Source organism: Sesamum indicum, linkage group LG9 (genome assembly GCF_026168435.1).
Source record: "Sesamum indicum cultivar Baizhima isolate 11 linkage group LG9, ASM2616843v1, whole genome shotgun sequence".
Classification (NCBI taxonomy): Eukaryota; Viridiplantae; Streptophyta; class Magnoliopsida; order Lamiales; family Pedaliaceae; genus Sesamum; species Sesamum indicum.
Genome location: NC_142665.1, coordinates 21426708 through 21440668, shown reverse-complemented (window position 1 = coordinate 21440668; position 13961 = coordinate 21426708). Strand labels below are relative to the sequence as shown.

The following is a 13961-nucleotide window of genomic DNA, read 5'->3' as shown; positions in this document are numbered from 1 at the left end:
AAATCGAATCATGAATTTTAAATTTATTCTTTTTTGATGCAGCCTGCGATATAATCGAATTTCAAAATTCAAGGTATTGTCTGTTCACACACGAAATTCATCGAATACACCTGTAATTGAAAAAGACCAGGCCGTTTTTTTTCCCAGCCTCTCTAGTTAAGCAAGAGGATACAGTGGGAAAATCCAATGTGCAGCAAAGGAACCAAAGCACCCTCATAATTAATGATGGTAATTATGATCCCGGAATGTGATTAACTTAATTTCCAATTAATTAGTGCAGACAGAGCGCAGGAGGGACATATATGCATGCCTTAAAAAAGCGTAAAACTTTAATGTACTCACACACAGTTAGCTTTTGTTTATAAAAATGTTTTTGGGACAGTAATAGTTGATGATGAGGTAGTGATTTTTTGTCTGTACGTATGAGCACAAGTTGAGATGGGGGACAAGATGTGTTAGTGCAGACCAATTCTCACAGTAACTCGCCATACATAAACATAACAATAAAAACATACCGCCATTTCTGGATGCTCTACTTTGCTAAAACCTAAGGAGTTGTGGCCAAAACGTCAAAAGCATCTTTTTCTACTTTTTTATTTCCAGGACGCAACTTCCTGAATTTTGACTATGTTTTTTTAGACATGGAAAAAGGATCCCTCTGATTAGACTGTGGCACTGAATATTGAGGAGATTCAAAATTGCAGCATCCATGTCGGTCGTATAAATACCATCTACATATTTATCTTCTCCGAGGATCCCAGTTTCAGCAGCATTGAATACTCCTGTCTGGGGAAAAAAATGTTGAAAGATAGGATACAGTACAAATATTTCTCAATTTATAGTGTATTCTAGACTTTAATTTATAGATGCAACAAAATATTTGATTAGCGAAAAGGAAATAGCATATGAGACGTATATATAAAATAAAATATGACCTTATTAATATACTATATTTGGTTCAGAAATAAAGCATCTCAGTTGATGAAAGTGATAGTACAACAACAAAAAAAAAAAAAAAGAAATTCCCTGTTCAACCAAAAAAGTACACCTGGACTAGAACACTGAGTTCCCTGCAACTAAGCCAAGAAATTTGATGTAACAAGAACGCTGTCATTACGAGTATCCTAGTAACCTAGCCTCATCCAAATACGTCCACTCTTGTGCCACTTTCTGATGGCAAACTCCATAATTGGTGAGAGTGAGAGCTGAAGCGTAAATTATAGAACTTGTGTCTCCCAAGTTTTCTGAAACTGATGAACTAATACTGCTGCAATTGACCACGTCCACCGCAGAGAAACCGTCTAGTCCATCTAATTGTTGTGGCATACTATACATTATCTCTTCTGGGATGCCACCAAATGCTGGAAAATTGGTATTAAGATCACTTCCCAGTTGTGAGCAAGAGCTATTCGGGAAGCTTGAGCATGTCATGTTCTCGCAGAGCTGTTCATGGTTTTGAGCACAAGAAACATCAGACATGCAGTGAAAAGTTCCAAAGTTTTGCTCCAGGTTGTTTGGTTGTGTATGATCATGATTGTAAGATAATTTTTCTTCAGGCTGGAACATATGGGGGAGGGAGGAATTTGAGGCCTGATTTTCCTGACTCGCAGAAGATTCCACCAGCAAGGGCAGCGCAACCGGCTGTGGTGACTGACGGTATAGGCTGAAACAGCCATTGATTGAGTAGCTGGTTTCACATGCTTTGCTGTTCTCCAATTGCCGGCTGTTGCGTAGAGCCTGTGTGAATTCTCTGCGCTGCTTGCCTAAAAGCTTCTTCTTCAGCCTTGTATTCCAGTAGTTCTTTATGTCGTTATCGGTTCTTCCAGGTAGTTGAGCAGCAATGATAGACCATCTATGATATTCAGACACAAATCAAGAACCCGAATACAATTAATTTACGTCCAAGAGAGTAACTAATTAATAATTATTAGTTACCTGCTTCCTATACTTATATAGAGGCTGCAGATCAAGTTGTCTTCATCTTCAGTAAAGCCACCATGCTTGATGTTGGGCCTCAGATAATTCAGCCATCTAAGCCTGCAACTCTTTCCACATCTCTTAAGACCTAATAAATGATTACAAGCACAAGATTCATTTAAGCTAAGATATTAAGGGGAGGGATTAATGAAGCAGAAGAAGTCAATGAGAATTAAGTATGATCTGTAAGTACCTATTTTCTGAGGTAAGGCAATCCAGTTACCACCGGTGCCGTGTTTCTCAATGTAGGACTTGAGGGTGGCGTCCTCTTCAGGCGACCACGGCCCTTTCTTTACATTGGCTTTGTCGCAACAAGGAGCTCTCCCCATGTTGATCTGCTGCACTACTTAGAATCAAGAGGGCTCAACTATATTAATTATATATATCGTATTTTGTGTGTGTGGGTGTGGGTGTGGGTGTATTGTGCAATCTATGAGGAGAGGGAGAGAGTATGATAGCTGGAGAAGGAATGGAAGGAAGATGGGGTTTGAAAAAGTGGAGTGTGGGAAAAAGGAGGAATTGTTTATGTATTAAAGTAATGCAGCAATTTGAATGCCAGAAGAGAAGAAGCAGTGTTTTCTCATTGTCTTTAATCCTTACTCCCGAATCTCCACAATTTACACACTATCTCATGATCAGGGGCTTATACTTTATACCCCGGCGCCTCTGAAACAAATATTATTAGTGTACTTGATATGCTACAAAATCGCAATTCATAATCTTTCTTAGAGATCAAATTAAAATCGCGTTTGACTCATGATTTCTTAATTAAGAAAAACGATTATAGTATTATAATTAATTACATGAATAAATGAAAAATAAATCATTACATTTTTTATTATTTAGCATACAAGTAATAGGGTCTCCAAATTATAATAAGTGCTAGTGTTTGAGTGATTAAATTATATACTATTGTTATAATATATATATATATATATACATATATTAGTGAATTCAAGCTTCTCATAACTTAATATTTTGTTATTAAATTTTGAAATACCAAGTACATTGTATAATCATATATTAATTGACAACGGTCGTAAATCAACAATTTATAAATACCAACATATCAAGAATTACAAAAATAAATAAACGCCTGCCATCAAATATTGAAATTTCCAGTTCTCAAAATTTGCACTTAAGCTAGATATATGAGGGCCAAAGAGAGATGAAAGTTTTAAAATTCTGGATCAATTTCAGGCAATAATTGTTTCAATTATAAGGGTAATTAACATTGTACATTAATAGTCGTGCATTATAAACTTATCAAATTTCAGACAAATACCTATACATTTTGATCTACAGATTACTACATTATGATCAGATTCATTTATCTGATTCGAGACCAAACCACCCTTACTTTTCACGTTGGACTTTTTTGATTGATTTCTACTTTTGATTTAAAGGTCTACAGCTTGTCCCAAGGAAAAAAACAAGAACAAAGTACAAAAAAGAGGTGGACAGCTAGCGCCAAAAGATATGGAGGTGACTGTAATTATTAATATTCAAGGTCAAGGAATGTTCCTAATTCAATTATCTCAACTATCACGCACTCATATACGTATATCATATGTTCAACTTTTGACCACCGTAATTAATTAATTTGAACTTGTTGCTAGTCATGTCAAAATTCAAAATCTATGGTAGCTTAATTAAAGTAGATCTAGACACTTATAATAAATTAAAACGTACAATACATCAATATCTCATGAGATCAGGTCTAATTTCACAAATATTTCATATTTTTTGTAAATTACAAGTATATTCTCACTATTGCAGTTGCAATAATTACAAGTACACCACTATCAATAACAAAATTTTACTCAAGCAATCCCCTTCAAATGGTGTACCTGTTATTTTATAAAGAATAAGAGGTGTTTGTGTAAATATGTCTAACTTTGTAGGCGTCAATGTAATTTATCCTAAATTAAAAACGTCCTGTTGTTCCATCACTTGATGATTAAGGGTGAGCTCGATCATCCGGTTGTTAGGGTGCTAATAAATTTATACAGGCATATATATAGTCAATTTTGAGTGTGGAAAATAACAGAAACACCTCCATATGATTGAGCAATATAATTGCAGAAGGAGCCGGCGTCTATGACTGGTTCAAAAAAGCTACCCCCATATCATATGCTAAAAGCAGTCTACAACACCAAAGTCCAAACGTACGTACGTCCATATGCTATGCTAATACCACCTACGTAATTCTTAATTGCTATCCTTTCAACTATGTAAATTTGTATAAATAAAAAAGCAATTCAAACAGTTAATTCTGAAACTCGTCACTTCACCTCTATACTTATATAAATAGTGTGGAAAAATTACAAAATATGAACAAACAGTAATTAATCAATGTCGTAAAGTAGCAAAAAAGGCATTAATCATTGTATGATCCTTTCCCTATAAATAAAAACCGGATTACAAAGTGGTGGGCCTCTACGTTACAAAACCTTTCATGTGCTTAAGATTTTCTATACATGGCCCATCTTAAGTTAGTTCATTGGTAAAAATGAATCACTTTCTCTCATAAAATTGCGTATTTGATTTTTTCCATCAGTATGCATAAACATTGCACTGATGGGTAACCTATAAGTATCACTTTAAGCAATCTCAATTATATGGTTTATTTTCTCTGCAAACACGAGGGTTGTATTGATAAGAAATTTTTAACCAGCCGACCTATGTGTCTCTTGGATCAGAGGCATATTTTAGTGTATGATGGTGATAATTAGAATCGAAACCACCTAAAGTTTTATGTTTTTATACAATATTATCCAGTATTTATTTTGTTAAAGGTGTCCAGTACTCTATTTATGCCCACCAAATGCAGTAATATTCAACGCCTCACGGTAGCCAGAGAAGCGGTGGAAGTGGACAGTAGAAAATAAACCCACAAGCATTGACTTAGAGAGCAAAGCTATCTATCTCAAGTCTCAACTAAAACTGCTGAAATGTGAGTTTCTTCCGCTGTTCACACGCTTTATGCTGGTAGTGCGACTCTTGTTTCTGTTTGATTGATCTATTATTATTTTTCTATCAATGAATTCAGTTGTGGTGAGTGTGAAAGCTTAGGGCCAGGTGAGTTTTAAGAGAATTATTGTGGCAGTGGCAGTGAGGGTCATACCCAGCTTTTCTTCTTCTCCAGGCACTTTCCCCCTCAGTTCAAAAGTAGGATTAGACGATTCCATGAATTAATAATAATATAAAGTATGTTGTTTGGGTAGGTGGAGCATTGAGTTCCCAATAATTTGTGCTTGTTCACACATTAATTCATAGGACTGTAACCGAGTTAGATTCGGACCAGATTCCCAGCAAGAAGTGTTCTGTAGCAGAAAACTTCACAGTTAAAAGAACACTTCTTCACTTAGATTCTCACAAGCATGGAGCATTTTGTATCTTATCACAGGTTCCAGATAAACGAGAACGTTGCCAACTACAACGATTCATATATTTTTTTCCCAGCAAGAATTTAATCAAAAATAAAAAAACGAGAAGAACAAGTCGTGATGAGAAAACAGAGTCGTGAAGAACAAGTCATAACACTCTTAGTTCATCAAACACAAAGCCATCTTCATCAATTCACCCCACAAGTAATATTTCCTCAAAATACACAACCAGAATAATCAAGGTCTATTCATATCTTCCATCTCAAGACTACCACTCACCTAAAATATGCACATCCACACAAAAAACCCTCCTCCACACTACATCACCGTTATATCAACACAGTTACATATAACTTGTAATTATGTTAGCCTGAGTCATTTACATGCTTGAACCTACAAGAAACAAATTACCCTAACCCTCCACAACCTATAAGCACTGTTAACCTACAACAAAGAAAATTTTTATAAGACCATGCTCAAGCAAATATAACGAGAGAGAAAGAGAGAGAGAGAGAGAGAGGGTTTACACTTTTATCTCTAACCGTTCCAGGTCAACTAGACAACACACAAACGCAAGCAGAATTAAAAATTTGTCCATTTGATTCTTTCTCTCAATGCTTCCCATTGATCTCTAATGCCACATTACCATTGTTCTCAACTTTGTCACCATCATGCCGGACTGCACCTTCCTGCAGTATCAAATCAGATCAACTTCTTAAATGACACCGGAAGTATGCAAGGTGCAACATATGCTTTTGCAATCATATAAAAAGTATTCAATCATCTTAGCAAACATGTTTTTTGGGTCGCACGTTACAAGCATCAAAAGACATCCCACAGTCCAACATTGCGCACAGTCAAATTGTTGGCCACCAAAGACACTTTAAATATGCAATACCAAAAGATGATACTAAACAGAAAATAGCAATGCCGCAATGGTATGGATGGATCAAACATAGATTTGTTCTTACCAGGTCCATGAAGGACGGAGAAACAGGCAATGCTACATAAAGTGAGGACAACATACAGCCAGTTAGATGGAAGGACAGGAAAGGGATTAACAAGATTACTGCACAAAGTGTCATTTCAGAGAGACTGCCGCAAGATGATAAATGAAACACAAAAGCAAGTAAAATTACTACTAGTGACATACAGTATTATGTAAACAGAAGTAGTAACAGAAAATTCCATATAGTTATCCACCAGGTAGAAAATCAATTTCCACAAAAAAGCATCATAGCCACACAACTGCAACAAATTGCAGGATAGCAACAAATCATTGCTAGGACTTCAACTGCACATAGGACCCAAATGATGTCAATTTACAACCAGAAAGTACCTCATCGTCCCCTGTGACTCTTTCAACGCCAACTGTTGTTACTTCTTCAATTGTGATGATTTTATCTATATATATACTAGTCTCTGCACCAACTGGAGTATGATTAAATGGCATGACAGTGTGCTCAATCTTGGATGTGTTTGAGCACTTGTCCGGCGAACTGCATTAAAAAGGAAGTGAGCTTGCATAGGATAGTATGCAAATGCAGCAGCATCACCATAAAATAATAGAGTCATCAATCATTCAAGACCTTAGGTGTTCTGGGAGAGAAGGTACCATGGAGTGCTGTCTTCGGATCCATGTGCTATGACATCGTCTTCTTTCCTCCTCTTTTTGTTATTCTGTCTTTGCTCAAGAAGTGTATCAGCACATCGTTTGAGCCATGAGAAAGGGGCAGAGAGAGGAGAAGACGACCTGTCAGACTCTTTCCCGCCAGATGCATTACGTCCAACCCCATTGTCAGTAGTTCCATTTTGGTCCAAAAGTAAGTCTTTCTGTTGATTCACCAATCTTTTACTAGATCGCCTCTGATTGTTTGACAGCAAGTTGGACTGGTGCATCTCATGTACAGCAATAGAATCTAATCTTTCTTTTAAATCCTCCAATTTTTTTAAGGTTTCAATCTGAGCAAGAATCTCCTCTCGATCAGCTCGTAGTAATTCCCTTTGTTTCTCCAATTTCTCCCTCTGCACTTTAAGTTCTTCAATTGAATTGTTCAGCTCGGTCCATTCTTGGTCCCTCTTTTCACGATCCAAATTTATCTCTCTTCTTTCAGCTTCAAGTCTCTTCATTTCAGAACTCACATGTTCTAGTTCCTCTGCTACTCTTTCTTTTAGAGAAGTAATATGCTGAAGTTCTTTCTTTTTTTCTTCCTCAAATTCCTTCTCTCTTTCTGTGAGGTAATTCTCAATTTCTTCACGTCTCTTCTCAATACAATTATTCAACTCCTTTTTCTGCATCTCAATATCCAGCATGAAATCTGCACGTTCTTTCTGAATCTTACTGAACCACTCAGCACGTTCACGCTCAAGTTCACTCATGAATGCCTCTCGATCACGAGAGAGTGATTCAAGATCACGCTTATATTGATCCCTCATTGAATCCTTCTCTGCTTTCAAGCTCTCACGCTCATCCTTCAGAAACTTAGAGACTGTTAACCTTTCCTCAGCAATTCGCTCTGCTTCTTTTACCAGCACTTCTCTTTTCTCATCAATCAACTCCCACTCAGCTTCAAATTTTGCCTTCTCTGCTTTCAAGTGGTCTGCTTCAGCTTCAAGCTCCCGCTTCTGTGCACTAATCATGTCAATCTCTTCTTTAAGTCTCAATTCAAGCGCCAGTAATTCATTTGTCTCACTTGTCATTGCCTCCACTTTCTCTTCTACATTATTGATATGCTTTTTCTTCTCCTCCAGCAAATCAGAAGACTTTTGAAGGTCAAGTTTCATCCGGCATATCTCTTCTCTATCTTGTTTGAGAGAATGTTTCTTCAATTCCAACTCCTCTTCAGCAGACAAAAGATTCTTCTGTTTTTCTTCAACTAAACTTAACCTCTCTTCCACTTCCTTTTCTTTTTCTTTAAGATGTCTTGATGCTACATCCAACTCGCGTTCTCTCTCCGTGACAAAGTCCTCTCGTTGCTTGATGTCTAACTCTTTCAACTCCCAAGCCCGCCGCTTGGCATTAATTTCATCTTCCAGCAATTTGCGCTTCATCTCAGCTTCTGCCTCAAAAGCAGAGTTTTTCATTGCCAAAGTTGCTGTGTGACTTGAAATTACCTTTTGGACATTATCCTGTAAGGGCACCAAGAGGGAAATTAAGATTAACTGACATGTGCTGAAGTAACATAATAAGATATTTCTTAGTAGCCTTCATCACTTTAGTATTATGACATTCCATTGGTAGCTTTTAAATTACCACAACTACCACCCTTTCTAAATCAATACAGGATTTGCCACCAAACTACACAGCCTTAATCACTAAACCACAATAATAAGAAACAATTTCATACAAAGTTTTGAGTGTACATGCAAACACATTAGGATATGCATGCACAAGTAAACATGTAAGAATTAAGATCACCAACACAAAGCAATATAACGTAAAAACTTAGCTACATCAATTTGATTCCACATAATAACTAACTGAATCAACTGATTGATATTAAATGGATATTACAATAAGTAATCAATGACAATGAACGGTATGATGCTAATAACAAAGTTAATCTCTTTTTACAATAGTATGTTACTAGAGCCACCATTAGCTAATTATAATAAGTAATCAATGACAATAAATAGTATGATGCTAATAACAAGGTTAAATATTAAATGGATATTACAATAGTATGTCACTAGAGCCACCGTTAGCTAATTGTAAATTTTCTCTTTCTCACATTTACATTATTAATTTGTTGGCGTCAAAGTTAATTTCTTTTTAACAAAAAAATTCAAAAGAATTCATTCAGTTGCAGTTTTGCACCAAGTCACTGGTTGAAAATAAATGCCCAAAAAGAAACAAGTTTGCACTTAAGGTAAACTAAATGTTTTCTATGACCTTCACTTCTTTCATTCATGAGAGTAGACTTACAGATTCTTTGCTCGCAAGTTTAGCTTGCAACAAAAGTGCCTCTTCCTCCTTCTTAAGAAGATCATGTTCTCTTCTGATAACAGCCTAAGAGCATAAAAATGAACTGCATGAATACTCTCCATTCAAGAAAATGAAAAGAACAGATTAAGAACACAATCTAATGATGCAATATCAATTTACTGAGCGTCAAAAGGAAAAAGGAAGTCAAACGTTAACCTCCTCTCTTGCAGACAAAGAACTTGCTTTAAGCTCCAGAGCTACTTTTTCTTCATTTAAGGATGTGCGTTCTTTATCAATGCTTAACTTTAAATCCTCCAACTCCTTCTCAAATCTCTTGAACTCTTGAGTTTTAGTAAAAACATATTCTTCCCTCTGGTTCAGCAAAGCTTGACTATCCAGTAACCTTTCTTGCGTATGCTGCAGAACTTTTTGCCTTTCAGATAAAGATTGCCTCTCAAGCTGAATCTCTTTCTCTTTGGCTTCAAAACTAATACAAAAATAACACAAGAAATTATCGATAATTCAACATTGACGGGCAAACAATGAAGCAGAGAAACTCCTGACATCACCAACAAGACAGAGGAGGCAAAAGACAAAACTAATCAACCCAAGTAAATTCAAACAACTTCCAATAAATTAAATAAGACCGTGGATGAGGGATTTTAGAAACCACAATCACATACTCAAATACCAACTAAATTTGGCTAATAAAATTTTCAAACACCACTTTGCCATATCCCCGGTATATATTATTGACAGAAGCAATTGTGTGTAGACAAATAATCTCAAAACACCCAAACCAGTGCAGAAAGGAAACCAAAGACCACCAGTCTTTCAGGATACACCAGAAGATGATTGGACAGAAGAGAAAATAATCAACTATGAACTTACCCAGATTTTGATGATATTATGCGTCTCCTTAAGTCATCTTCACGTTCTTCAACTTCATGCAGCTTTCTTTCAGCAGTTCGGTGATATCGACTGGCCTCTGCTTCCAGAGATTTTGCTGCGCGCATTTTATCCTCAGCCTCTGTCAACTTTCTCAAAGCATCTTCCATCATACTTCGTGCCTCAGCAAATTTACTTTCAGCTGCAACCTTCACCTCTGCATATTCTGTTCGCATCTCATGCAATGTCTTTTCAATCTACAGAAATTCCTAAAATCAGAATCACATCACCTTGACCTAATAATCATAGGAAAAACAGAAATGAGACCAATACATTCTTGACGCATTCTTTCTCAATGCCAAGAGCTTTCTTTAGACTATCTTCCCGTTTCTTGGCATCAGCCAAATCTGAGACATGGGAAGCCCGTTCACGCTTCAAATTCAGTTCAGCAGAATCAGCTGCAGATTTAGCTTCCTCATACTTGGACAGCCACTCCTTTCTTTCCAAAATGAGAAGCCCCATGTGGTGTTGGTGCTCGTACATCTAAAGTGGATAAAAGCCACATCAAAACTAAAAATATATACAATTGCAAACAAATGAAACCCATATGGGAACTTTTGTAGATTGAATTAAAGTATTGAACACATTTACTCGTGAAAAAGTGATTCCTTAACATTCACCAATATCTAAGAAAAAGATCAACATATGGAAAAGCAACCAGATATAGACAGCAATAATGAAAATTTTCCAGCCTACTATTCTCACATAAAACATCAAGAATACGAATAAGTAAGAAATGCAAATATAAACACAACATCCTCAAATCCTTCGCCAAAAAAAAAAAAAGGCAGAATGTGGCTGATACAAACTCTAAGTAAGATCACAACGACAATATGAAAAGCCCAAATCACAATCTCCTCAAAAATACATCTCAACCAATGCAACTACCCACGAAAGGATTTAAGTAACAACAAAATCAGAACACATCACAATTTAACAAATTATCCATATACAAACATAGAAACAAGTAATTACTAAAACGAAAGTTGCCAAAGGAAACCTCAGCTTCTAGTTTCGCTATATAGGCGATAAGTGCGGCTTTATCTCTGCGTTTAATGGACTCCTCATCAAACCCCGCTTCTTTGAGCCGTTTCCATATGTCTTCATCGCTTAAAGGGGTTTTCAAAACCCTAGCAGAACCTGAATTCGGGGAGAGTGCAATTCTTGCAGCATTCCGCGGAGTTACAGCCAATCTCTCCGAGTGAGAAGTCGCGCTCGCCATCGACTGATTAAATCAGCGATTCCAGTGCTCGAATAACGCTTCCTTGTTCCTCAATCCCCCACTGCGAATTGTTTGATTTTTGGAGTTGGGGTTTTCGCAACTTTAGTTCTGCACACTTGAGAAGAAAGTTGTGGACTCCACTGCCCCGAACTTTCTCTCTCTACTCATCTTTTTCTTTTCTTTCTTTTACTTACTTTTTATTTGGTCATTCTTCAAACTACGACGCCGTATCGGGTTTGGGTTCAAGAATAGGAAGTGGGAATCGGGCCATTTTACTACTGTAATAATTAGATAATTAGATTAGATTAGATTAAGCCGTTGATAATTATTACCTTAATTGGTATCTAAACTTTGAAAATTGAAAATTGAAATGCTACGCAAATTTCACCGATTCACATCTTTGTCCCTTCAACACTAACAAAAATAAAAGCGAGGATTAGAAAAATAAGAAAAATACAATTTACCTCATGTGTTATCATAAATATACAAATATTTCCCCTTTAAGAAAAAATAATAATTTATAACCTTATATTTTTTTAAATTGAGTAAAAATCCCCCCTCTTGCAGCGGTGCATTACATGCGCTGCCTTTGCATCTGAGAAAGATTCTGTTCAATAAAATATTATTTTATACACCACCTTTTTCTTCTTCTTTTGTCGAAGGCCAACGCCCCCATCTCCGATCACTGACCACCACCCCCTCCACACGTCCTCTTTGCGACGCCCATCGCCTATCCCCTCCCTAGCTTGTTGTCCTCCTCGAGCCCAATCCCGCCACTCCTTCCCCTTCCTCCTCAACCCCATTCCTCTAGTTTTCCCCTCGTCCTCTCCCACTGTCAATCTCTTTTCCATTCCCCATCAGTAGTCGCGGTCGCAACCTCAGCTTCACCACGTCCCCCTCCTCCTCCCCCTTCGGCACAACATCCGCCATCGTCGTCTATATCTTTATGCATATATATAATTTTATATACATAAAGATACACATTTTTATATATAAAAAATAAATTATCTCTATATAAAAATTATATATTACATATATAATTTAATTTTTTATCAAAAAGATATATAATTTTAATTTTAATTTATATATTTAAAAATTTTAAATCGTTGATGTAAAGTAAATAAAATCCACACTGTTGATCAACTAGTTAAATTTTGATTTTAGATTCATATCAAATCCAGCAGTTTATAGATAAGGTTATAAATATAATTTTATAATCAAAATAAAAAATAAAAAATTAGAAAAGGCGCGTGAAACACATTACTTCGCGTGAGGAGATTTGTTGCTTTATTTTTTAAAATACAGAGGTAAATTGCTACTATTTTTTCACAAGGGTTTTTTTTCTCTTTTTTATTAACATAGGGGTAAATTGCATTTTACCCTTAAGAAAAAATATCGATTATTTCATATTTTGAATTTTTATTTTCATTTATTGGAAGTGTACACGATTTTACAGATAAGGGCAAATGTGTCAAAAACGACAAATTTGATGTGGTGTTAGCAAAACTTATATTTGCCTAATATTCTGCACAAATACAGTCTGGATCGCTGCCAATCTTTGCTGTCTACGTCAATTATGACTTTTGACTGATTAACCAATTACTACTAATCTCTTTGTTGTTTGTACTTCTCATAGTTTAATTAATATTAATTCAAACTGAGAAACATCACATTCGTTTTAAGTACTTAAAGCTTTATAATTTTAAATTCTATCTACTCAATTAGAAGAAAGCGTGAAAGTTGCAAACTAACCGTTTTATGTTTCTTAAAATTCAAATTCAAAATTGTACAGAAAATTTGTTGATTTATATATATGTAACCAGAGGATCTGTACTCTACTCTCAACTGTAATTACTGCTCATTTTTATCTAATACTGAATGCTAACGCAACTTCTTTTTCATATAATGTTGTTATTACGAACATATAATAAATAATAATTTACGTTTGAGTGCAATATATTATCTACTTCATTTTAGATGGCCCATCTTCAAAGGAGGGTAAATTAATTATTATTACAACAAATCAAGATTGAAATTGGAAGTGGACTGGAGAGTCAGTAGTCCAAAGTCCCGACAATGCCAGTGGGCTGATCCGACAAGCCCGCTCATGTCAGCCCAACCATGAACTAACATTTCAGTTATTGTTCATACAAATGAAATTTATTATATTATAGTATATTTTAGTATTTAAATCAACATAGTTAAATAAATACTTGTTTAGGTAAAAGTGGGTGATGACTTAATTTTCATAAACAAAATTACACACATTTTAATTTCTCAAAAAATTTCTTTAATCTTCATCCACATGTATCTTGATCTAAATATATTTTAAATTTCCATGATTTGATTATAACCTATATATCACTATTTCTGGATGGGATTTGCATCGACAGTTGAAATCATAGAGAATTTATCTTTGATTTGATCTCATCGTTTACTTATCCATCCAATTATTTAACATTTTCTCCAATCCCACGTAGCAACTTTTTCGTGCGTTGTT

The 13961-nt window shown here is 35.7% G+C and overlaps 2 protein-coding genes across 4 annotated transcripts; both read right to left on the bottom strand.

Annotated features, from left to right (window-relative positions):
• Positions 1–919: 919 nt before the first annotated feature.
• On the bottom strand, positions 920–2612 carry LOC105178330 (uncharacterized). The gene is made up of 3 exons (XM_011101796.3): positions 2171–2612; positions 1936–2065; positions 920–1852 (listed from the first exon to the last, which is right to left on the bottom strand). Exons 1-3 carry the CDS (start codon positions 2304–2306, stop codon positions 1114–1116), a joined length of 1005 nt encoding a protein of 334 aa, XP_011100098.1. The 5' UTR covers positions 2307–2612; the 3' UTR covers positions 920–1113.
• Positions 2613–5529: 2917 nt separating this feature from the next.
• Positions 5530–11646, bottom strand: LINC4 (crowded nuclei-like protein). Of its 3 annotated transcripts, XR_016067415.1 has the most exons (9): positions 11240–11644; positions 10513–10722; positions 10183–10436; positions 9508–9778; positions 9292–9375; positions 6982–8495; positions 6706–6865; positions 5894–6055; positions 5530–5810 (listed from the first exon to the last, which is right to left on the bottom strand). XR_016067415.1 is itself a non-coding variant. In XM_011101798.3 (8 exons), exons 1-8 carry the CDS (start codon positions 11459–11461, stop codon positions 5978–5980), a joined length of 2793 nt encoding a protein of 930 aa, XP_011100100.3. In that variant the 5' UTR covers positions 11462–11644; the 3' UTR covers positions 5530–5977. The 3 variants fall into 3 exon arrangements, 2 of the variants coding, with proteins under 2 accessions (XP_011100100.3, XP_088741260.1); XM_011101798.3 differs by having other exon boundaries at positions 5530–6055; XM_088885134.1 differs by lacking the exons at positions 5530–5810; positions 5894–6055 and having other exon boundaries at positions 6726–6865; positions 6956–8495; positions 11240–11646.
• Between the last annotated feature and the right edge of the window lie 2315 nt (positions 11647–13961).

Coding starts and splice junctions, on each gene's coding strand:
- LOC105178330 (XM_011101796.3), bottom strand. CDS start 2,306: ATGGGGAGAGCTCCTTGTTGCGACAAAGCCAATGTAAAGAAAGGGCCG. Junction 2,066..2,170: donor TGCCTTACCTCAGAAAATAG/GTACTTACAGAT, acceptor ATCATTTATTAG/GTCTTAAGAGATGTGGAAAG. Junction 1,853..1,935: donor TATATAAGTATAGGAAGCAG/GTAACTAATAAT, acceptor TGAATATCATAG/ATGGTCTATCATTGCTGCTC.
- LINC4 (XM_011101798.3), bottom strand. CDS start 11,461: ATGGCGAGCGCGACTTCTCACTCGGAGAGATTGGCTGTAACTCCGCGG. Junction 9,779..10,182: donor ATAATATCATCAAAATCTGG/GTAAGTTCATAG, acceptor TTTTTGTATTAG/TTTTGAAGCCAAAGAGAAAG. Junction 6,866..6,981: donor TCCGAAGACAGCACTCCATG/GTACCTTCTCTC, acceptor TTTTTAATGCAG/TTCGCCGGACAAGTGCTCAA.